This window comes from Anser cygnoides, chromosome 2 (genome assembly GCF_040182565.1).
Source record: "Anser cygnoides isolate HZ-2024a breed goose chromosome 2, Taihu_goose_T2T_genome, whole genome shotgun sequence".
In the NCBI taxonomy this organism is placed as follows: domain Eukaryota; kingdom Metazoa; phylum Chordata; class Aves; order Anseriformes; family Anatidae; genus Anser; species Anser cygnoides.
In genome coordinates, this window is record NC_089874.1 from 31,159,880 (window position 1) to 31,186,139 (window position 26,260).

General features: G+C 35.5%; 1 protein-coding gene across 2 annotated transcripts in view; it reads right to left on the reverse strand.

Annotated features, from left to right (window-relative positions):
• Positions 1-26,260, reverse strand: part of AGMO (alkylglycerol monooxygenase) — a 199,047-nt gene that overhangs the window by 158,243 nt on the left and 14,544 nt on the right. For both annotated transcript variants that reach the window (XM_066991780.1, XM_048068248.2), the window contains exon 3: positions 22,603-22,754. In XM_066991780.1, coding sequence (XP_066847881.1) covers positions 22,603-22,754 — 152 coding nt within the window. The remainder of the gene's footprint in view (positions 1-22,602; positions 22,755-26,260) is intronic.

Below are 26,260 nucleotides of genomic sequence, written 5' to 3' on the forward strand. Positions count from 1 at the left end.
GGGTACTGCAAACTAAGGCAGAGAAAATTAATAAAAAGTGATTCTCGTTTGTCAGAAGGGTCTTAGAGTTGGCAATAAGTTCTGTGTTTCCACAGCTATCAGAAATAAACCAGCTCGATTAAGTATGTTCCCTTGAGTAGCAGATAATTAATTCCACAAGAGCAATTACTACAGAACACAGATATTCTGGAAGAGATAATGTTCTTCATCCTCTCAGAGGAAAAAGTATTCCTTATGTTGTTCCATTCAGACATGAAAAATAATACACTGTCATCCCTTAAATCCAAACTTTTTAAAAACATATCAGAAAATGATGCTCAAGTCTATACATTTTCCTTTAATGTTTTATTCTCATATTGATTCAGCATCACAGCAAGGATATTGATTCAGGATCACACAACAAGTTGGAAAATTATATTGATTATTCTTTGGGTCAGTGCACTGATCTGCCTCCCTCACAGGTTATCATGCTAAAAAGTATGCAGTCTAGTGGTTCAGAAGTCCATGACTGTTTAAGATATGACCTGAGAATGTGACTAATAATTCTCTTTAGGCTGGCAAATAGAAATCTCTGATTCTGGTTCTAGAACTACTGACAACCCAATGTCTCCATGATGAGGGGATCATCAACATAATTTTAAAAAATGTTTTATATTTTATAATTAAATACAATCAAAAATGTATTGAACATGACATAAAAATTGTAAGAATATTGTCTAATAAGATCCTCAGCCATACTTATTTTTATATGTACAACTTAATAGTTACGATTTAGTAGCAGTTGAAAAAGTTAATACCTACACCGAAAATCACAATGCTGTTCTGAAGTTTTCAATACAAACAGGACATTGACTATCAAAAGTTGTTTGCCATCCAATGGTTGTATGACTCAATTTTAAAAATGTATTTAGAAGAAGCAATATCTTTTGTTACCTGAGCAGCCTTACCCCTCATAGTTTCATTTGTCTCAAGTAAATATTCTAAAATAGAAAATACTCCATATATTTATAATGTTATAAACATATAAAAATAGCTATCCATTAAATGTGCACAGGTTCAAAAACATTTTTTTCCTGCAAAGATGACTTTTCCATACTTCCTCCACTACGGCTGGATGTAAAGTACATTACAAGTCACAGTGCAGTAAGGGAAAGGCCCTCCCTTCTAAGCCATCAGGGAAGTGCTAGAGCCTCAACACGTCCCTAGTAATATTTCCGCTGACCTTTTCCACGCGTATGGGAGGCTCCAATGCAAATGACCCCCTAATTTCTCAAGCAACAGCAGCAACTATTCTCAGTCCTTACCTTGCAACTGTTCACAGTCTCTTGCCCAAAATAGTAAGTCAAATTGTAGAACCTTCTTCTTAAGATATTCAACTCATACATTACCATGCCTATTTCTTTCTCCACGACAACTGCAGATATGTTTGTACCTTTTCCTTAGGTCACCTAATCTTCTGAAGTGATGAGAACTCTGAATGATGGAAATTTTTTTCCCCTTTATCCATAGTGCTATCAGGGAGCCTACTCCACTGTTGTACTAATGCCACAGGCTCTTCAGTAGACACTATTTTCAATCCTTTCTAACAAAGAAATATTTAAATATCTGCTTTGTGAAATTACCTCTCAAAATGATGGTGTTTCGATAGACTTACATACCTTGAAAATTAATTTTGGTACCTAAATTTTTAAGATCTAGGTTTAGGTACTTGCTGCTGTGTTGTTGTAAAGTGATTATGTATTTAGAATGAACATGGGATTAAACTTTATCTAAATTTTATATAAAAAAATGATTCTACATATTTTTTAAAGAATCAATCCCATCAAAATATTCAAGGCACTGCAAAATAACCATTTACTGTAGTAATTACTCCCTGTGCTGCACAGTAAAATTAATGCTTCCAGCAAACAAATGATATGTGAATTCTGAGATATTATTTTTATTTAAGATTCTTATTGTCACTTATATTCGATAACAAGTGTTAAATTAAGTCCTTATTCCTTCATTTCTTCTGCTTCTTGAAAATGAAAAATAATCTTATTTTCTGCATGCTGCATGTCATTTATATGGCTGAAATCATGATTATATCAAAACCTTAGCATGTTGCTTCAGTCAACTAGAACATTAAAGTTTCTGATTCACTCATTAAATGAAAACAATGCAAACACCTCTGCAAATAAATAAATAAAAATAAATATGAAAAATAAGCCAAAAGTAAATCTTCTAGTCTTAAAAACAATTAAACTTTCTTTTAAAATGTTTTGAATTGACAGGACTGTCTCATTTAATTGGAAGCCTCAAATTGTAAGAAAATTTAAGTTCCTTACCATATTTCCAGAATAAATGAAGAATAGATAACTCAAAGAAGACAGCTGTATATTTTGACCAGAATGTTTGTGATCTGAAAAAATTGACTTAAATCACAACAGTGTTTTAAAATATATATTTTTTTCAAATCATAAGAGCAAATATATTAACAAGTAATAAAACAGGAGAATTAAACATTGTTGCTAGTTTTGGTTTTGTACTTTCAACAGTAGGAGTTATTTTAAAATTATGTAAAAGAATACATAATAATAATTTATTATGTCTGTAAAAATAAAAATATTATAATAATAATGCAAAAAAATATTTCATCTTCATCTTCTTCATCTGTCTAATGAATTGGCAAAAAATAAGTGCATAAACATTGGCATTTTAACTGAGAACACATTCATTTTTTGAAAAAAGATTGAAGAATTATTTGGGAAAAAGAAAAAAAAGAAAAAAAAAAGTATCGTTACTGAACAGAATGCCACAAGGACATGGAGGCTGAGCTTATTTTGCATCTAAAAATTTTACTCTTTCCTTGTCAACTCCAGCACTAGTCACAGTAGCAATCTTGTTCAGTTTGAAATTGCAACTCTCCTTCTACACAGTATGCCTAATTTATGCCTACCTGGAAACTCCTTGTGGTGATTCAGTTTTTATATTAATTCTATATAGTAACATTCCAATTTTAAAAAGTTCTCTTCTTTTGTCTCCCTTTCATTAGGTTATGAGACATTCAGGTTGCGACAATATAATTATGGGTACCAAACTCTGGAAAGGCTCATGCTTCTGAGAACTCTTGTGACCTCGGTCCAATTTATTTTATTAAAAATGTATTTCATCTGGGTTATAACTTCATCACTTTTCACCTCATGTACAGGGAGTCACCCTGTTCAATCCTCAATAGTTCGGTAGCATTATACCTCACATACACACCAAATCAAACATAGCCAGGTCAGCTGTAGTACTATCAACATGATCTGCTTTGAAAATATGATCCTCAGATTACTATTGTTATGAAATTTTACTATCCGTGTCACACCACCAGATTTATTTGGCACTTGCAGTCATGACTTGTTCTTCCGGAGGAATTCCTCTATAATTGAGCATTAGTTATTGTACCATTAAAATACAGAGTTTCCGTAAATTTTAAACAGATAACAGCAATTTCTAGCAAGTGTTTCTTTAGATACAAGTTTATTACCTAGTTACAAGAGGGGAAGAAAAAAAAAAAAAATTGGCTAGAAATTGCCTTCCTTTTCTAGTTAAAAAAAAATGAGGTTAACAGAAAACATCCTGCCATTGCTCCCAAAGGAATATTCCACAATTACAAAATGAGAGAAGGCCATTTCTGAGTGTAAATATTTTAAAACCTGATGTAATAATAAATAGTTATCCTACATATTTTTTTCTGATATGATCTTTGGTATATTTATACTATTGGCATTGATTTTTATAAGTCTTTTTATCTGTTTCTTTCATTTGTAGTTGCTGGTTTTAGGTTCAACATTATTAACAATGGCAACGGTCCAGCATCCTGGTAGAAATATGCAGTGGGCACAGATTGCTCTAGTTCGAGGCCTTACTCATATTTCAGATGAGGAGTGGGTCTGTGCAACTGTACTATTATTCTTCCACAAAAACACCAAGAGACTGCGATGAATAGGCTCCTTTCATTATTCTCTGACAGAGGAAGACTAAAAGGTTCATGGCGAATTGTGTCCTCACGTAAATGTCAGGACAAAGTAAGACTCCCTGCAAAAACATTTTCTTTACAGTCTTGGCAAGTCTTACCCTAAGAAATACCACAGAATTGTGTTCATGATGTCAGACATACTTTAGTGAGTACAAAGGATTAAGGTTTTCTATCTCTTCACTGATCCACTCCCTGCTATGGGAAGTCAAAAAGGCAGATGTTAACTTTCTGCTAGCTTTCCTTAAAGCAATGTGTGGAACTGTCACACTTCAGCTCTTGAGTGCAGGATGCTATTTGATCAAAAAGACTGGCAGTTAGACATCTAACATAAACAGCATTGCTTACGGAATCTTATTTCCATAGGAACACACATACCAAAAGCAGAACAAATCTCTCAAAATCAGTAAGTGGAGATATGATTTTTGTGATTTTACCCTGTAGACTCAGCCAATGCAGTAAAATTAGATGTGAAATTAACAATTTTAATTTGTATTAAGAATAATATTCCTGAAGTATCAGATTAAAATACTTTTTTTATAATACCATACACTAAACTGTAATCAGTATCCCATTATGTGCTTTTTTATAAAGTGACATTTAATAGCCATCATATTATAAATGTAGTTAATCAACCTAGCAGATAACGGAGAATTTATGGACTTATTCACAATTACGGATAAAAGCCATGAAATTTAAAAGAAAGAAAAAAAAAGTTAATTTTGACTTTAAAAAAAATAGTAGAAACTTAATTTTAAAATACTTAAAAGCATTGCAAGCACAAGTTCAAAAGTAAATAATAAATAAATAGAATAATCTAAGGTTAAACTCATGACTTGCCTAAAAATAACACCAGGCAGGTTTGCAATGAAGTTACTGTGTCTAGTGTATGGGAATCAGAAGTGTACATTAGGTCTACACTGTGGCTTATTTTTACCTTGTTGATATTTAGCATTCAAAGCAGTTGCCAATACAGCATTCACTTGTGTCAGACTTGTGGACTGCCATACTTTGTTTTTAACTAGCATTCCAAAATTTTCTTTAGAGCAAATCACAGATATGGTAAATTTCTTCCAGAACTAAATATCATTCCCTGCCTATGGATTTAAATCGACAATACTTAGTAGCTACTCCCATTTTCTATTTCTTCTGGCACAGTTTAATTCTGACTTTAACTCTAATGCATTACTTCTGAACCATATAGTAAACATTTTCAGCAATGATATAGGTTATAGAAACAATTTCTGCTAAAGTTAGCAGTGGTCTTGTAATACTTTGGAAGTTAGAGAAAGTGTCCATTTCACTGTTGAGGCAATATCTGTCATGCTGAGCTTTCCTGTGTCTGACATAACATAGAATATGCGCTTTTTTCCCCCTCTAGAACAAACTAGTTTAATTAAGTCATTTTCAATTTAACTTTACTTTGGATAAACTGTGATCAAATTAATCCTGAAAAACTAATAAAGATTGAGTCAATGTTTGCATGTGTCACCTTTAAGGAAATATAGCTTTCAAGAAGGAAATTTAACAGCTGCTTCTGGAGGAAGTATCTTTATCACTGAGTCAGAGAGGAACCAACTGTTTAGCATAATTTTAAAGGCAACTCCTCTGTCACAGGCATCATCATTCAGTTGATGTGTAAAAACCATTTATAAATATTAGCAATCATCTGGCATTTTTCAAAAGAACAGGAAAGTTAATCCTGTTTCCTGACTGAGTTGTGCCTTGCATAATTACATTCTGACTACCTAAGTTCCCCTGCAATTTCAGTTAATTACAGTATTATTCTTACTTCCTGTCCTAAAGTTATTTGTGTAGTAACTATATCCTTCTAGAGTGGAAGATGAAGTAAGCTCTGTGAATTATTTTGATTAATGTGTAAAATGTTGTGCTGTCACCTCACAGAAAATACGTTACATATTGGATATTATTCCCACCTAAAAAATGTGTGAAAGTTTTTAGCAATTATATTAACACTCAGTAGCGCACCTCTCAAGGGATGCTTCCATCACTTGACTAACAGATATAAATCTATATGTAACTAACAAATATTTATACACCTATTTGTTGAATGTAAGCAAATGAAAAAAATTAAATATCTCTAAAGAAATGTTCTTGTGAAAATTTTATATAAAAATGTGTTCCTCCACCACTTGCCACTGTCTTCTCTCTCATAACAGAGAGTAGAGGGCAATTTTACCCAACTCTTCTGATAAAAGCTACTATTTCCAGTTCTATGTATTGAAAAACCCTTATATTCTTTTGACAATCATAAGATTTTGAAGCATAAATTAGGAAGTGGCTAGAGTGCTTTCAGCACGAGAGGGCTGCCCAAACCATATTGCAAAATTTCATTTTAGCAGTATGCAAAAAAAAACAGGATTTCTGAGTTCCTGATATGAAAAGAGGACTTGCCTTCACTTTGGGTGCAAACTCTCACTTTGTAATTAACAGCAAAATTCCTGCAGGCTTTATGGGACAGGGCTTTATCCCTCCACTATGCCACGCAGTAGCCATTAATGAATCCATCATAAATTTTCTCATTTCACATTAACCTCAGACCATGCCTCCTCATTTTGTCCTGACTCCGCACACAATACTCCACACCACCCCAATACCTAGTGTTTTCTGTCACATTCCTCTGCTCCATCCATCCCTCTTCACGTTCTCCCCCACACCCAGCAGTGTTTCCATATCCCACTTGCACACTCAGATCAATAGCATTTTCCTATCTGAATATTTGCCTGCCCATTTGACTTCTCCCTTTAGTTATTCTTGTGATATGTGAAATTTCCATTAGTGCTTTACCTGTGAGCCTGTTCACTATGACAAAAATTACTTCAGTCCTCTTAGATGTAGGGAAAAAAAAAAAAAGTAAATGTGTCCTACAGGCACAGAAATCAAAGCCAAAGGAAAAATAATTTCAGAATGATTTCAAAACCTATAGTGCCAATAAAGTTGTTGAGACACAGTAACATTGCAACAGCTGGCAACAGACATGGATCAATAAGCCACCATGTGTTTGAGAAATAATTAGTTTAATGAGCAAATCTGAAATAGGTGTTTTTTCTCTCCATTGTCCCACCTCCCCACCAGCATGAAGAAACCACAGCTGCAAATGACAAGGGTCCAGCTTCCTGCCCACCGAGGAGATGCTATGCTGCCATGACCACAGCACCAGATGGGGACAACTTCCAAGTGCCACTGCATTCATTACTCAACCTGTAGCTGACGAGGTTATTCCCTGGCACTTTATTCTGTCTTGCTGGAGAAAAGAAGCTGCCCCAGGAGCAGGGCTGAGCTCCCAGGACCAGAATCCCCAGACCTTCATAGGAGCAGGATAATACCACTTCCACAATTAATTTTTCTTTGTGGTAACTATCCATCCCTCTTCCTTGTATTTTCTTCTCAACCATGCTTCTTTCTTCTCTATAGGTAAAGACTTGTGACACCAAGCTTTGTGTCTGGTGATACATCCAGATTGTTCTGTCTTTTAGCATCTTTCTTGACCTGAGTACACAACATTTCAAAGCAGCATCAGGAGGACTACACTGAAATTGAAACAGTCTATTTCTACTTGCTTGCAAAGGCCAACCTTCAGGTCACCCTCTAGAGCCTATTTGTTCTTATACACAACTGGGAAGAAATGAATAAGTTGGCAAAGAAGGAGTTGGACAGCCTTTGAGACAGGGATTTCTGCAAGTCTTTTGTTTCTTTCTAAAGAGAGACTGGACTTCTGTAATTATATGGTTTTTATGTTTTGTAATGTTTACACACTGACAGGATGAGAACACAAAGAAATCTACATAAACAGAATAAACAAACAAACAAACAAAAAACCTTAAAGGCTGTTTCCATTTAAAATTACAAGCTATACCAATTAAGGGAGTTTGCAGTGCTGAACCATTCTGCAACACTGCCTGTCCAGGAGAAGAATCACGGTTAAACAATTGTAAAAGTTTTCAGTTTAAAAAAAAAAAAAATTTACACTTTTGACATGGTTGTTTTGGAGCTCCTAAAGGAGGGGGGAGCTGGTACGATTTCATCCCTTCCCTTCCCATCCCATCCCTTCCCATGCACTGCAGCTTGCTACGCAGGCTACAGCCTCACCCACTTCCCTGGAGTTCTGCGGGCCATGGGAGCTCTTTAGACCTAAGAAGGAAAGATGGCCAGTAACAACACTGACGTGCTAGAGGAAGGGGCCTCCACTGCTTTACTGCTGGTCCAGTGGCAAGACCCTCTTATCCCTCATCAGCAGAGGAAAATCCCTTCCACATTAAGTACAATTATAGGCGAAAATTGGCTGCCAATTTTTGAAAATCTGTCCCTTTAAGTTTTAAGGGAGCTGGTTTCCTTCTCAATTTTAAATATATCTCACCCATATGGGAATAATACACAATCAAATCCAATATTTTTCCTACTGCCTAGCAGCTAAGTTATTTACTTGACTTTAACAAGACTTTTCTTTCCTCTTCCCAAGTTTGAGAGCAAGCACAAGCTGAGATGAGCTGTGCTGCTGTATGAGCAGGCAACCGCTTCCAACAATTTATTTGAAAAGAAGCAGATCTGTACGTTAGGTGGGAAAGGGAGAGACTTAGCGTAGGCGGGGGAAAGAGGGGAAAAAGTCAAGGTTTAAATTTTTGTTGTCGTAAATAGGCAGCTTGAAACATGGGAACAGAAAATAGGAAACTTTCAAAGACTGGACACACCTATTTCCTACTGCTGGAAAATTAAGACAGTTCCATAAGCTGCATCTCCCCTAAATTAAAAACAATGCACAAAGGGTGTTAAGTTAGCCATGCAGACGTAATGACTTTTAAAAAAATTCCACTTGTATGCTATGTAAATTTGCATGTGCAACCTGCATCTGTTCTTAAGAAATTACATTGAAGGCAAAACACAAAAGTTTTAGTTTTAATCCCTTTTTTTCACAGATTGTAGAGACAATTTAGAATGTTTACTATTTACAACCTCTTTCTCAGAAGACACAGGTAGAGTATTCATGCCTTCCAAAATGTAATCTTATACATCTGGCCAGCAAACATCTGGATATTTATCTTCACTCATCATTTCCTTCGGTAAGTCCAAAAACTGTCAGTTATTTCAGCTGAGATTCAACCCAGGGGAGTACAAAAAAAAGTTACATCCTTCTTTTGTCCAGGTTTTATAAACTGCTTTTTACCTTTTTCCCTGGGATATCAGTAAGTATAAAAATAAGCAGTCTGGATTCTTTTGACTGTAGCTTTTATTCTGTGTATATGTGCTTCTATAGCCACAGGGAGCATACATATGCAATTGTATTTATTACATAGTCATATTTGCAATGTATGCAAAATCTCCTACATCTTAAAACAGACTTTAAAAGTGTTCTATGTTTTACAAAGAATGGAGAGAGTACAATCCAGAAGAAACTACTCAAGGGACAGGTAGGAATTGATTTGTGAATAAACTATATAGCAAATATTATTCCAATCAACCTTTCACATTTGGGATAGTTACAAAACAGGAAATGTGAGTATCAATTTTCTAAAAAAAGAGAAGCTGTTTTATGAAAATCGTCTTCCTGTGCCGTCCTTCTCCCATCCTACAGAGGTAGAATGAAAGTCATCTCCTTTGCAAAACACTGCAGTTTAACTACAAAAAAGTCACTGTAAGAGATTTAAATGCTATTACCAAACACACATATTTAACAAAACAAAATGTAGATCAATCATTTCAGAGGCTATCTTTCCTAAATAATTGTAGTTTTTCTTACTATTCAGTAATTTAAATCTATATCTGACTTCCAGTTTTTCATATCATAATCCTATTATCCAGACTGAAATTACTTTGCAAAATGTTTTGGACAAAAAATAAAGAATTCAGACTAGGCAATGAGTTTTCTGAAGTTTGTTCTTTATCTGAGGTTTCACTCACTTTTCCTTTGTTATTTCTTTGAACCAGCTTCTTGCTTTCCAATTTAACTCTGCTTAGTGAAATCGAAGTGCTTTTAAAATAGTGGTTAACTTAAAAAATGTATCAATTTTTATAGAAAAAAAAATTCTTAAAATTCTATCATTTCATATGAGTTTATTTAATGTATATTGCATGCATGTTGCACACTACCAATTGCCCCATAGGAATGTTGAAAATATTCCTGATTTAAATTTATTTTACCCATATGGCCAAGGGAAGCTGTTAATGACATAACAAGCTTACATACTTAACTGTGCATTCTCCTTAATACATTTAGATTCACTTTTCAACCTTAAATCAACAAACAAAATACATAATTAAGTAACAAAACAGAATTTATAACAATAATAAAAAAAATTAATTTCACTTCAGAGTGAGTCGGTAAGACACCAGAAGATTTGAAAAGTGGGGAAGACTTGAGAGCCAGCTTTGACAGGTGTGCTTATTCTAGCCTCATATCACTCCTAGTTAATAAACAACTCATATATTAAAAAAAAAAAAAAAAAAAAAAAAAAAGAGGGCTATTTCCTATCAAAACCATATTAACCTAAAAGACAGTTCTGGGTAAAAAAACTCCCTTTATTTTTATTTTTGTAACACCATAGATCACATTACTGTCCAAAGTAGTGTAAAACAAACCAGCACCATAAGAAGGATGTATTTTGGATCTCAGCATCCATATGTGTTAATAGTGACTATAATTTAAAGGAAAATATAAAAGCATGTAAAATATAGGGTGCACATATAAAGCATATACTTTCCTCACACTACTGCTGTTAAAAAAAAAAAAAGTCACAATTTAATAGACTTATTTAGAGTTGAAGAAAAACACAAAAATGTCATTAATTTCTGAAATGATTCCTTATGAAAGCTTGTCACATGCAATAGTGTTATTACAACATGAGAATCTGTGCTTCACATTTTAGCAATAGCTTTGCCACTGCTGAATTTAGAACTATAAAATGGAGAGGTATGATCAGAATGACAGGGATGCTTGTGATATATATTCTCTTTATAGAAAGGAATTCTCCTTATTTTATTAAAGCTAAAAGTAACAAGGAAAAAATCTTATACATTTTTACAAGCTCTGGTGCCCTGGTTGCTCTGCATTGTTTCAAGCAAAGAATCCTCCCAGCCAGATTTACTGATAGTCTATATAGTGACTGCCACTGACATGTCCTTGTCAGTAAGGCTGAGCATGACAGTGCTATACCAGAAGAAAAGTTTCTTAAGAGTTTCTATGAAGTTAAAATAGCAATAGACCCAAGAGAGCAAGACCTCAGTCCACTTCTGGACCCTGCAAAACCTTACATTTCCTCACATGAACATAACAATACACTTTGATTATTCACAATTTTTGTTTGCCAGCAACAGTAAAGTAGAGGCCAACATCCAGTGTTAAAATCCAAGTGCTTTGCAAAATCCAACTATGAATATCATAACAGCTGAGTGATACTTATTTGGGGTATCTGTCTTTCATACAGTTTTTCATATGAGAACATTGTAGACATCCTTCTTGCAATGTGATGTTTGCATTCTATCTAGAGTATGGCTTGTTTTTGTTGTTGTTTTTATTATTATTATTATTTATTTTATTTTATTTTACCTTTATTTTAAGGTAAAACAAGTAATTTTACTTACAAAATATTTAGCCTTGATGAATTTATTTAGATTACCCAATCAATTAGATAACTTAATTGAGCAGTAGTATAGGTTGTTTAAATGTCTTTGGTTAGGAAACAAGTGATTAAAAAAAAAAGGATTTAATGATAATTTTAGCTATTAAAAATAGAAAAAAGCAAAATTATCTTTAGCCTTTTTTTTTCTGTTGTTGTTGAGTTATCCACCAGTATGCTATCAATTCAGATAATGTTTGATGTGGAAAAGATTGCTACCTCTGTACTCAAAAACCATTTTTGGAAGTTTAAATACTTTAATTAAGGCAATAAAGATACAATGAAGGAAACATACACCCAAAGAATATTGTCCAGATACACTAATGGTTTGTCTGCTCTAAACACACTTTAAATGTTAACTGCCAATCTTGAAATGTATAATAAAGTATTTTAAATGGTAAAGGCCTCACCAGATTTTTAGCAAGCAAGAACTATTACAGACATCAAGCTTCTAGAAATCTGAGTAATTGATGCTCCTGAAAAGAACATCTTACCATTTGGGGGTTAGGGTGGAATGCAGTTTTAGTCTGCTTAAAAAGTCATTTCAGAATTTTTACAGATAGTAAAATGAATAAGAAGAAAGAAAAAACAATAACACCCTTTACAAATAATCAAGCATTTATTCTTTGTAAGTAGTGTACATCAGTCAACAAACACTAAGGGTGTCAATTAGCAATAGAAAATCCAAAATCTTTTTTTTTGGTAGTTAATTTTGAAAAGATCTAGGACAGATTGCACATGCTTGGAAATATTTGTCAGTCACATCAGCCGAGACTATATATAATCAAAAACTTCTCTCTATATACAGGCATAAAATGTTTTCCAATGTGTATCTATTCATACTACTTAAGCTACAGAAAATTTTGCATAAAAAACATATGTTCTTGAAACAAATGGAAATACTAGTATTTCTGGTACATCCCTGGTCTTAATGCTGGCTGTTTTTAGCAATGCCCCACTAAGGAGCAGAAGGACATCCCCAAGCCCTCAGAGTGGCTCACTGCCCCAAGAGGAAAGCAGGGTCTGTTTCTGAGCTATGCCCGCCAACTACAGAATCATCGACACACCCCAGGGGCCACCTTACTTTCTCCCACAGGTAGATGGTGAAAAGTGACACAGGGATGCTCCAAAGCAAAGTTCTGCACAGTTTTAAAAGTGATTTTAAAGACATTTCAAAAGAGCCATTTGAAATTGCAAAGTACTACAGATCTTCACAGTGCCTTTTAGCTAAAATGCAGCTTCAGAATGGGGATGCTGAGAGTTAGTATTCTACGTGTTTCTTTCTCCATTCTGAAACTATACAGACTGACAAACATTTTTACTAGCACAGCAGGAGAAACAATTTTTATATTTTTTTTTTGTAACAGAAAAAACACAAGCATCAAAATGGGCCATCTGTTTTAACAACGCCTTTTATTTCTCTAGGATTATGCTTCTGCTTTAAATCTAACTGAAAAAAAAAAAGTTACTATTGATGCTGTTTGATAATTACATGATGTGTACGTTTGCTCTAAACCTAATTCCTTACAATCACATTTTCATATAAGAAATTTTAAAAAATGTTTTTACATTTGATACCTCTTATTGCCGATCTGCTGATTTCAGCAGATTGATCAAACATAGAAGGGGCATAAAAATGAACCTTGCCCCTCCTAGACTATCCAGGACAAAGCCTTCTAGCAAGTATGCAAAGATGCTGTATCAGAAATATACAGCTAGCATCTCCAAAGTCATTGCAACTGGTTTAGGGTAACAAGAAGGAAAAAAAAGTAAAAAAGAAAAAATAGGAAAAAAAAAGTGTTTGGATGAGCCTAGACAAAATGATTTGTGTGCAACTAATTTAGGAAGTACATACTTGTTTCTGTCTAGGTTAGTAAGAAGTCTTTAACTGAAATAAGTAACATGACTTAAAATTAGATCTAGGGAAACAAGAATATATTTTATCTTGTGCGTTTTCACTTACTCTAAATATATGTTTTTAATGTAAAATACATATTGAACATTTAAAGCAAGCAAAAATGTATGTTTGGAAGTTCGAGGAAAGCAGGTTCACTTATGTCTCTCTTCTGTTACAGTTTCTCTCCTCAGCTAATGAAGTTATCTGCCTGAATGTGGTTCTGTAACAACAGAGAGGTCAAATAGTACATAGAGAGCCATTCCAAACTTTTTTCCAGGTGAAACACCTTAAAAATAAAATCTACAAACTATTGCAGAAGTACTTTCTTCTTTCCCACAATCACTACTTGCAAAAAGGTTCGATTCAAAGCTTCGATAATTCACACTTGTATTTCTTAAGGTACTACAGAACCATAAAGTGTTATGCACCGTTTCATTGGTTTTCAGCAGCACACTTGGAAAACTATGTCAAACGAGCTGTTTCTCCACACAGTGTTAGATACTTTCATCCTCATGTCTCCACTCTGAGACTACAAAGGGATTTTTTTCCCCTTTCAAAATGCACATGCATAGACTAGAGGGCAGCACTAGCCAAGTTTATGAATGTGTGAAGTCAGCTGTCTTTCTAAATGGTCGACCCATGCTAGTTTATAGTAAACTTTCTTCTCCCACTTCACCCTAAAATATACTGTTTTAAGGGATTCATGCTCAATGACACTTCTGTCTGGTTAGTTTAATAGTCAGGAGCATGACCACAATCGCAACAGCCATGTGTGCAACAAATCAGTTTCTTCATTACAACTGCTCTTTTAATCCACACATTGTACATAATTCCTTGAGGATCTCAGAAGACAGTCATTTGTGAAGTGACTTGGAATTCATTTCAAGCTTCAGAAACTTTAGGTTTTACCACCTTAAAGAAAAGTTTAGGTGAAAAAGAACAGAGACTTTCCCTGTGGTTTAAATATTTAAGGATATTTATTTTACATTTTCTAGTGTTTTATTGTAAAAGCATGTTACCAACTTGCTTTTGTGCAAGCAGATCCAGAGCTTTTTCACCAGTCTGTGCACTCAGGGACAACTCCAGGCTCAGAGTATAGGAAAAAAATGAGATTGCACCCTCCAGACACCCATAGGTACCTCTTGTTAATGCACGTCTATATAGAGAGCCTTGACAAGGCTGATGTATTATCTAAATCCCCAAAGCAGGATTTCAGTGATACTTAAGAGGAGCATTAACTTTGTGCTGGACCCTTTCCCAGCCATAAGAAAAGATGGCTAACAAGGAAAATGGAGGAATACGGTTTCTTTTTCATTTTGTACTGGGGAGCTTGCCAGATCTCTTGATGGTGGAAGTTTGAGAAAAGATAAACAATGCTGAGAGAAGCTGGAATTACCACCTGAATTTTTGCTATAAAAATTATGTCATAACAGAGTCAGCTCACACTTTCATGAATAAATATTTCATTATATTTAAGATTAAAAGATACATGGTCTCTGACATCATCAAAACAAAACAAAAAAGCCTGTTTTTATTTTCATATCAAGGCCTAATTCATAACAGCCATAGACATCCATTTCTCCCAGTATCCTGTGGCCAAAAAATTAAAAAAAGCAATTACCATGTATTTACAGAAAACATGCAAGAATCATGGCAAGTGCATTGTAACTTTGCTCAATGATACCTTTCCATCATCCAAGAGCAAACAGCTTATGTCTTCTTGGGTTAGATGTTGAACCCAGATAAAAAAAATTAATGCCTCATCTATCGCAATGATCCATGTCCTACTCTTCACCCTGGAGCACAGCCAATATTCTAAAGAGCCAAAAATCAGCAGTCAATCACTTCTTCTGCAGTCCAACCTGTCAGTGGATTTGTTATTACCATCACTCTTAATAACCTCTGGCATATAGCATGCTTAGAAAATCTATTGACCTGTAAACTTCTTATGGATATTCAGAAATGAAAATTAAGCAAAAATAATCCAGTAGATTTCCTCTCATTCCCATCTTCTAAACTTCACAGAGATTATGGAAATTTTTCTCTTATTTTCTCAACTTTTAAAGTAGAACAGGAAGGAGCTTGTGATATCTGCATGTGCCGCAACAAATTTAACAGCCTAAATAAATCAACTTCACCCCAGATCAGGACATTACTCTTGCCAATATACAAGAAATCAGTCTTTCAGACAACAGGAACTTATTATGAACAATAACAACCTGAAAACAATACAAGCAGGCTCCTGTAATTTTTTTAGACCACTACATGACAGGAAGCTTGATTGCAGCTGAAGGTTTTTCAGGTGAACCTTTCTTAAACCAAAATATACACTTAATTGACAGAATAAGTGTCATCATTTGGTTTGATTGACTCTGTCTTTTAAAAACTTATTACTCACTCTGAAAATGTTAGGATACATGATAAAGGAGCACCTCTTATTTCGGAGAAGTAAAAGAAATGTAAAAGATTTGGTTGCAAAAATAAGCATATAGAAATAACAAATGATGTAGTTTATTTACAGTGGAGTAGGAAGGCAGCGGATGAATCATAATCACATGAACTCTCTATTTATTTTTAATTCATGTTATCCTGTCTGCAGGTATTTGACTAGCAACAATCAGAAGACAGAACAAAAAATATGAAAACCAGCTATTGCTTTTGCTATTTTTGTGAGGCTTGCAGAGTCAGCAATTTAATATCTTTCTCTCACAAGCCTGTTTAAATCATAAGAAAAAACAGCTACCAAAATGGCAAAAAATGTTTTCTCTAAAATTCACAAGAAAAGAATACTTTTCTCTTAATCACTGGGTATCAATTCCCCTTGCAATCAACACAAGCTGTGACAAGAAAAAGAGCAGAGCTTCATTCAGTCACTTGACAGTTCCCCAAGGAGTTTTTTTTGTTGTTGTTGTGGTTTTTTTTGTTGTTTGTTTGTTTGTTTGTTTTTTGTTTTGTTTTTAATCTTTCATTGGGTGGAATTAAATTTGTTTCATTCTGGATAATCAATATAACTCTGAATTGCTAGTCAGGTAAAAAGTGGCATTTTGCCAGGACAAGCTTAAAAAAACCACTACCCTTGTCCCCCCTAATGAAGCCTTTGACATGTAAAAGAACATGCTCATTTATTGCATTTCTAGGGGAATACAGGTTTTTCTGAAAAAAGAAGAAAAAAAAAACTTGTTGTTTCTGACCATGTTCCCAGTAACAAAAGTCAGACATCATTTTACTGTAATGAATTTCCCATAAAACTAAAGTCCTTTAAATCCAAAATTATTTCAATATACTATCAATTCTTAATATAAAATCTACTTAACAAGTCCATTCTGATATACTGACTTCAGATAAGCACATTATAAAATGCAGATGGAAAGGAGCACTTCAAAGGCAGGAATGGGTCAGATAAATAAAGATAGTGTGATCATATGATTCCAATATACCCTCCAAAAAATGAGTGGTAAATGTAAATGCTGAAAAGATTTTAAGCCCTGCTGTCTTTTCCTTTAACAAGCTTGAAAGTTCAAACTCATCTTCTCATTTAATAGCAAACATACCATTGCACTAGTGTCCAATGTGCTAACATATTAGTATTATTGCTGAAGACTATGTGTATAACTAACTGAAAGAATAGGACTGGATTTTATTGTCACCTCTTCCCATCATTTTGACAGCATGAATCACGAACATTGCCTGCCCTTAGTTATCCACAAATGGGTCACTCTGTTTCCTGATGAGATGAGGTACCTGTCTCTGCACTACTGACACAGAAAATCCTTCTCTGCTCTTCCCAAAGTCTCCAGTTACCCCAGAGATTCTGCACCAGCAAATCCAGCTTATGCTGTCTCTGCCCTTGACCACTGGGCAGTTCCTGTCCCATAGCTAAGTTGACCCCATGATGACTGAACCAAGTTGTTGGTTCTCATTGTTTAAAGGAGAAACCCAACATGACACCCCCCCCCCCCTTTTTTTTTTAATGAACTATTTTTTCAGTGATTTTACTATATAGTCACCTCACGGAAAGTTTTTCAGAACTGGCTTGGTAGTGTAGGGAAGAACAGCCAGAAACTTCTGCAGGCAGCTCTGCTGCTGAAAAAAAATTCTCTATGAGACTGTAAGTAAAGATGTCTACTGGGTGAAGAGGTAGAAGCTATATAAGTCATGTGTAAATAAAGCAAAGAGAAATCCACATTCTCATCTCCTACCTTGCTGAACTTTTGAAAGTTAAAGCTTCCAATTCTTGGAAATCTTAAAAAGAAATCCCTCTCAGCATCCTCAGTTGAGACATTTTGCTACAGATCCGAGGCACAGCCTTTTGAGGGGCAAAATCAAAATGAGTGTTTAGAGTTTCTCCTCTGTCTGCCGACCCTTCAGAACCTGGTGTTGGCCAAATGGTCAGTCCTGTGGGTTGGAAGAATCTGAAGAGCTCAAAGACTGTTTCTCCAGAATATGCCCAATTTATTTCTCACCCACCATAAACAAACAGAGAAATATTAAGAGACAGGCCGTTAACTCAAAACTGTATGTAGCAGCTGGGGAATCCAGCTAGGATATACTTATCAGCTGAGGTCTATTTTACACGCTCCGCACATAACTCAAAGCATCAGCTGATATTGGCTCAGCCTGTTGCTGACAGGGACCCTGTCACGTATCCCTCACGGCGGCTGGAAGCCGCCAGCGGACAATGGGCGAGCACGGCTGACACAGGCCGCCTCAGGCCTGGCAGAACAATGCAGCTGCTGCTGAGGTTGGCCCAGCTGAAGGAAACTCACTTCTCCCAGGTTGTCTGAGGGGAGGGACACTGAAGCAATGGAAATTCCCCAGCAGTAAAGGAGAACAAAAGAAGAGGTGTTGGAATCTGCTGTTAAAAAGAGACAGGCTCTCTGAACCTGCTGGCTGCCAAACCCAGAGAACTTCTCCCGGGGCCTGAAAACAGAGAGAAGGGTCCCCAAACTGACCACAAAATCCAATGCTCAGCACCAGCGCATCCATTAGTGACAGCTCCCTTGTTTTTGCATGGATCTGGAAGTCTCTAGATTTCCTCCCCTGATTAAAAGGTGTGGCTGCTGAAGAAATTAGTTTACAGAGCCTCTAAATTCCTTACTGCCGCTGTCATATGTCTGCAACAGGAGTATCGGCAAAGCCAGAGCTCGGGAAGGGGTGTGCTCCACCACGGCTGGGGCTCTGCACTGCCCTGGGACCAGAGAATCCTGCTTTTTAGCAGGAATAACTCTGCAAGGACTCTGCACCTGGAAAGGAAGCTTGAGGAGTAATCCATATATGCTAGATTAAAATATCTGTTAAAAATCCCCTAAACCCACGCATATCCTCCTCGCCCCCCTCCCCCCAAAAAAAGAAAAGAAAAGAAAAAAAAAGAAAGAAAGGAAAAGAAAAAAGAAGAGAAGAGAAGAGAAGAGAAGAGAAGAGAAGAGAAGAGAAGAGAAGAGAAGAGAAGAGAAGAGAAGAGAAGAGAAGAGAAGAGAAGAGAAGAGAAGAGAAGAGAAGAGAAGAGAAGAGAAGAGAAGAGAAGAGAAGAGAGAAGAAAAGAAAAGAAAAGAAAAGAAAAGAAAAGAAAAGAAAAGAAAAGAAAAGAAAAGAAAAGAAAAGAAAAGAAAAGAAAAGAAAAGAAAAGAAAAAAAGAAAAGAAAAGAAAGAAAAGAAAAGAAAAGAAAAGAAAAGAAAAGAAAAGAAAAGAAAAGAAAAGAAGAGAAAAGAAAAGAAAAGAAAAGAAAAGAAAAGAAAAGAAAAGAAAAGAAAAGAAAAGAAAAGAAAAGAAAAGAAAAGAAAAGAAAAGAAAAGAAAAGAAAAGAAAAGAAAAGAAAAGAAAAGAAAAGAAAAGAAAAGAAAAGAAAAGAAAAGAAAAGAAAAAAAGAAAAGAAAAGAAAAGAAAAGAAAAGAAAAGAAAAGAAAAGAAAAGAAAAGAAAAGAAAAGAAAAGAAAAGAAAAAAAGAAAAGAAAAGAAAAGAAAAGAAAAGAAAAGAAAAGAAAAGAAAAGAAAAGAAAAGAAAAGAAAAGAAAAGAAAAGAAAAGAAAAGAAAAGAAAAGAAAAGAAAAGAAAAGAAAAGAAAAGAAAAGAAAAGAAAAGAAAAGAAAAGAAAAGAAAAGAAAAGAAAAGAAAAGAAAAGAAAAGAAAAGAAAAAAGAAAAAAGAAAAGAAAAAAGAAAAGAAAAGAAAAGAAAAGAAGAGAGAAAAGAAAAAACCTGTTATTTTACAGCTTACTTTCTTCAGTAGTATCACCACAAGCAGTGTTTTTTTAATTGAAACAAAGGGAAAAGTTATGGTGATATATAAATTCACTAAAACACCAAGAGAAAAAGCAGTGGCTAACTAAGCATTCCCATTGACTGCCATGGCTTTTGGTTCAGGCCCAGAAGAATGCTTGAATAAGTGGTGAAACACTTTATTTTCTAACTTTTTAGTGGCTACTGCAAACAATGGAAAATACAAGCACATACTTAGAATAACTCTATCTTTTAAAAAAATGAGATCACACCTAAAAATACTTCCTCTTGTTGCTGTATAACTTCAATTTATGATAATAGCTATTACACACATATAAGTGAAGAGGAAAAGATAGATTCCCAAGTACTGGGTAAAGGCTTGAAACTGTATATTAGGGTTTCTACTACAGTAGAAACAAGTACTACAGAAAGAAGGTTCTACTTTCAGCCTATTCTTTCAAATAGCAAAACAAACAGTCCACTTATTGGATGGACAACACAAAAATAAGATAGTAAGTAGACAGGAGTTTGTGTTATCAAATAATTGCTTAGAGATAGGAAAAGCTATACGATGATGATGCTTTGTAACAAAATTATTTTGAGTACTAATAAACAGCCTGAAAATGCATCTGAATTTAAGTTCTTCATTTTGAAACAATTAGTGTTATTATTTACATCCCCACACATAAGTCCACACAGCTTGAATTTCCTGGGATATACATATGCTATTAATTTCTAACTTAGCTCTGGGATCCAAGCCTGAATCACCAGGCCCTGTTATTTTCTCGTTCAAGGGTATGTTTGTCCACTTGTAGTAGAGATTGTTCCAGTGCCTCCACTTCTCAAATCGCAGAGGTATTTTCCAGTAAACTACATTTTGCATTTTAAAAGCATCTCCTACATTCAAATTCTCCTTTCCAACTTCTGAAGCAGTCGACTTTTGCAGCTGTGTTGCCCTGTTACAGATTTCATCGCTTGACCAGAAGTAAGGCTGTCGGTTAAGCTAAAACCTTCATTTTAAGCGATATTCTATAATGTTGCATCAGTTCCCTGCTGAGCAGCACATACCTGACAGAGAGAAACATTTCTGCAACCTCCAGAAGACTAAATTAACGTTTACAGAACAGCTCAGTGCTGACCTTCTTAAGACATGAACAACATTTTGTTATGCGGTTTCCACAACTTCACTACATACTGAGAGAATTGTTTTGGATTTTAATTCTAAAACGGCCAGAGTGATTCATTTCAAAGCGCACGGTCCCAATGTTCCTCTCAAAATATAGAAAAGCAGATGAGAGTGAATTCAGAATTGCTGTAGGAACAGAAAAACATGGAACTGCTTTAGAAAGCATGGAGCTGATCCTGCTCCTTTCTCTGGCAGTGGGAATTTTACCACTGAATCTGGTGAAAGTAGAGCCAGGCTACTGATTTTCTAACACTTTCAGATAATTATTTTTTTACTTAAAAATGCAGGAATATCCTCCCACCTTGGTCCAGTTCTCAGCCCGAAGTTGCAGCCTTGCCAGCACTGTTAATGTCATTGTTTTTGAAGCATATTCCCAGTGTCTCGCACGCCCACGCAGGGCTCCCAGCTCCTGGCTGCGATGTCCCCCCGGCACATTGTTCCAGCTCCCCCCAACTTCCTCACCTCCCACCATGTCCCCCCATGAGCCCCGTCCCCTCACACCATTGTTGTCCCCCTGCACCCACCCTGTATTGTTCTTCCCACCCGGGAGGGACCCTTCCTACCTCCCACTCCCCCCAGAAGCTCACGCTCATTTCTCACCCACTTCCACGTACTCCACTGACCTACTGGCATCAAAATGTTTTCCCTTTTCAAAAGTGCATTACATAAACTTTTGTTACTAGATTTTACAGCTTTTGTGGGCTGTGGGCACGCTGCCTTGAGAAGCCCCATCCAAAGTCTCTTAAAGAGATAGTTATTTCGTTGCTACAGACTTTAGATCAGATCCAAAATTAGGAGTGATACAAAGCATTGTTGCATCTGTGCACAGAATACAAATGGCTATAGCAAAAATGTGTTGTCAGTAAGAGGAATATATAATGGATAAACAGAGAGATCGATATTATTACATCTTCATAATATACATGAATAGAAGTAACTGGCATGATTTACATGGCCTCCACTGTTACACTAAATAACAGTTGAATCCCTTCTAAACTCTACATTTTCATATATACAAGCAAGTACGGTTAAAAACGTACTTCTTAAAAAAAAAAAAAAAAAAGACAATGATCACCTTTAATTCAAGTGTTAATTGCAGACAGAATTTCTAAAATACCTTATAAATATAAGTGCATATATATATATCTGTATAAAATGTATGTATGTGTATTTATACCTGTACATGTAAAGTGCAGAACCACTTTCATTCATTTGTCAGTTTAACAATGATTGAATGTTAAATATATATACACAGAAGCAGAGGAAGTTAGCCAGATGTCCTGTCATTATTTTGGCCACCTTGCTTTTTATTCCCCTCCATTTTGTATGAAGTTGTATTTTCCATACAGGCACAAAAGGATACTATGCCATACAAATTTCATTTATTTATCATTTTTTCTGTGATACATTTCTTTTTCTGTGGTGCTACTAGCCAAGAGATACTCCTTTTTTCTTTTTCTTTTTTTTTTTTTCGCAAAACTATATCTATTGCATAAAAGTGTGATGTACAGACTGTTTTCCATACTTAAAGTACAAGTGAATCTCTGCTAAACTTTGGAAAGAGAGCACCTAAATTAGATTAAGTATAGAAATGAAAATAAATACGTCACTTTATTCATAAATAATTAACACATTTTGTATTTTAATACAGGAAAAACTCTAACTCTTACCATGACTTATGCGGTGAAACCAGTAGTATGCGAAGTCCACCCCCAGGAATGTCAAATACCACGTCCATGGTGAATCCCAGGGCAGTTCAAAGAGTCTGTAGTTATTCCATACATAGATATAACTAATTAAGTCAACACTTCTGAATAAAACACTGAAATGGAGAGACAGAGAATGTTATCAATAATTTTGTCAACTGCAATTACAGAACTGTTTTACTGTATATTTACTATTGGGAGTCTTTTTGTAAAGCATATAAACAGTGCCCAAGTTCCACAATCTTTGTCAAGTAATACCACTGTTAACTTCAGTAGCACCATTGCTTCAGGTCAGTGAAGTTTTTAAGATCAGCCACTCACCACCTGCATTTTGGTATTAGGTATGCTGAAGCCCTTAGGCAGTCTGTGCTGTGCAGTGTTCCTGTTCTCACAGGTCTGGAGAAAACCCATCCTTACTAACTTGCAAGTTAGAAGTGAAGTGTAGTGGCAATCATTCTCAAAAGCTAACTGTAATGTAGTGTAAAATAAGTAAGGTAAAATACTTTTACAATAATATTGTAAATATGATGAAGTTAGGTATGGGACTGAGGATGAGTAAGAGAAGTTATTTGTTACAGTTTAAGCTCAGTGTCACTTGAAGGGAGAGACTTCCTCCTCTCCAGTTCCCTAGGGATAGTTTCCTGTCTGGTTAGTCAGCTGAGTTCAGCATCCAGTAGGATTTAATACCAGGACTGTCACAAGGAAGGCATGGGAGCCCATATTCAGGATGCCATGTGTCTGTCCATGTCTGCTCATTTTTAATTCTGTGACGTTTCTCAGTGATGCTTCTTCCCAATTCTTGTTTCACCACCACGCCCCCCTGCCCCGCCCCCTTTTTCAGCTTGATTATTTTTGATACAGATGATTTCAGTGATTTAGTTTACAACACAGCCCCCAAAATACTTGAACCTGCAAGACTAAAGGAGGACATATTATACTCCTTCTCCTCCAAAACCTTGTTTCATACACATGAAAAAAATCAGATACACCTACTAGTAATGCAGAATTGTGAGAATTGTGTTGCGTGTCCCTGAAAATAGTCTGGCCATACACTGTCTTTTTTTTGGCTAGCTGCACTGAAACATTAGGGAACCCCAGAAAATGTCACTGTTTCAGCTTATGAACCATCATCCCCCATGCTCTCACTGAACTTTTTGGTCACCTCACCTTCATATTTTTGCAGAAACATCCATACAGTACTTTTATGATTCCAGCATGAGCACTTTTTCCCATAATGGTATTTTGAATGATATTAGAAGGAAACATTTTGAGACTCTGTGATGATAGTTTCTCTATTAATGAGGAACAAAGTCAGTTGAAAATCCCAAGTTCCAAATAGTAGGCAACAAGCAGAACATTACCACACCCACCATATTATCCCAAAAAGCTGAAGCCTTACAAGGAGTTTTTGCTTGGAAAGACAACTAATGTTTTCCCCACAGCCAGCTGCCACATCTTACCTGCAACTAACTCATTCCTACATGTACTACAAACATCCCAGTTTATCTCAGACAACAAAAACAAAACACAGCAAAACCGACACAGTTTCATTTTGGTAGCTGGCAGATGAAGAATTTCTCTTGAGTTGCAAAGGCAGGTGTACCTGCCACTTCAAAAACAACTGAGCTATGGCCAGAAGTTGGGCCATACACACCTGGAACATGTTTAATTTTCATAAGAGCTGTGTTCTAGAAATATTTTTAAAGAAGATTATATGTGTCCAACCAGATTTTTGCAATTCACCTCATGAGGCATCTGTAAAGTTTAGTATAAATTCTCAAGCACTTTCACACAGGTCAGAAGGGAGCTGATATTATTCAAACACAAAGAAATGGGCATTTCTTAACATCTTCTCAATGACCAGGAAATTTAAAACACCTTTTGCAACATATAGTATCAGTTATTATTAGGTACTGTTTTCTTACTTTATTCTTTTGCTTTTATTAACATATAATGCCTTTGCAGTACATCCAAAGATATGTGGACGGGTACATTTCCTCCATTTTTGATCAGCTTTTTGTATTTCACCCTAGAGTCTTTTCTCTTTTTTTTTTTTTTTTCCACAAGTTAAGGCCAAGGTGTAAAACTTGAGCTAACCTCACAACACATTTTTTATATGTACAATTTGCTGTAGAAGTCAGAATTTGCTTATTTTTCCTTCACGCTTGAATCACAATTCTACAATACATAACGCTAGCTGATTACTGTAATTAATTTGGAGTAATCCATCATATCACTATGCAATGCTGGAGAAAGAAGAGTTGCTTAGCTAAGTATTTAAAAAAAAAAAAAAATTTACAGTGTGATAGATAGCAAAGTCCAGAGCTTGCATTCAATTAGATTCTGAAAGTTCACTTGGAGTTTTAAAGGTTTATATTGCCCCTTTTTTCTCCCTCAAGCTACATTTTCACTTCTTGAAAACACTGAAGAGAACTTAAGAAAACTTTCTCCTCATTTAAAAGTAAGTTTTTAACCATAAATATGACAGAAGCAGATAGGTAGGACTTTTGTCATCGAGCCCAATCCTCTGCATAAGGAGTGATAAATTCTAGAACACACATACAGCATAGAAAGCCTTATTATATACATTACATAGATGTATCTTGGATTTTGAATATTTCTGCTGAAAAAAATCTTATTATGTGCAAAGAATGCACTTTTGCAACTGTTTTGACAGGGGGAGGGTTTTCATCTCTCTGTTTTTAAAAATCATACATATTTTACTTAAAGGTGTTTTGTTTTTTTTTTTTTTAAATAAACCATTTCCCCCTTCTCCTTCCACTGAGTCAGATTATCACTTCCTCTAATTAAAAAAGTCCAAGAAGGAAATTCTGGGAGATGAACTCTCCATGTGGACATGAAGATCTACTTACAGTAGATCCCAATGGAATAATGAAAGATGGAAAAGGTGAAGAAAACTCAACTAGATGAACACACAGCTGACCCCTTGCAAAGAATACCAGATCCTGTTTTGCTTCCTCCACCTCACAGATCAACCTTAGAAGCTGAAATTAGTTTTCAGGAAAACTCTTCCATGGTCCCCAGGACAGTCTCCAAAAGTGAAAAGGATCAGTGAACAATAGGTGTTGTCTCTCCTCTGAACATGGAGGAAGAGTTGTGTGTTCAAAGTGAAGACCCCAAGGAAACAACCCAGGCTCTCGCCACTGCTGCAGGCACCCCCTCGCATCACACTGAGACTCAGCCTGGGGCCCCTGAGCTAAAAACACAACTCTACAGCTGGACCTACAAAACGTCAGCTCTCAAGAGCTGTAACAGACTTGCATCCTTGGAGGTCAGACACAGGAGGAAACACATTAAGATACCCCGGTCACAAGGTTATATTATCATTAAAAATAGTGAGATATTACAAATACATTGTTTCCCAGGGTTAAACAAATTCAGTTGTCCCAGCCTGATTCATACTACATCAATGTAAAATTTCAAAATGTTGAACAAAGGCAGTTTCTACTCTGTAATTGGAAATTATTCAGGCCATATATGTAACAGCAGGATACATGAATAATTAAATGCTCTGTAAGCCTTTGTTTCAGACTGGAAAGTATAAGGATTTCCATTTCCAATGACACTCAGAAAGCTTTCTTTTCCAGATGAAAAACTAGCT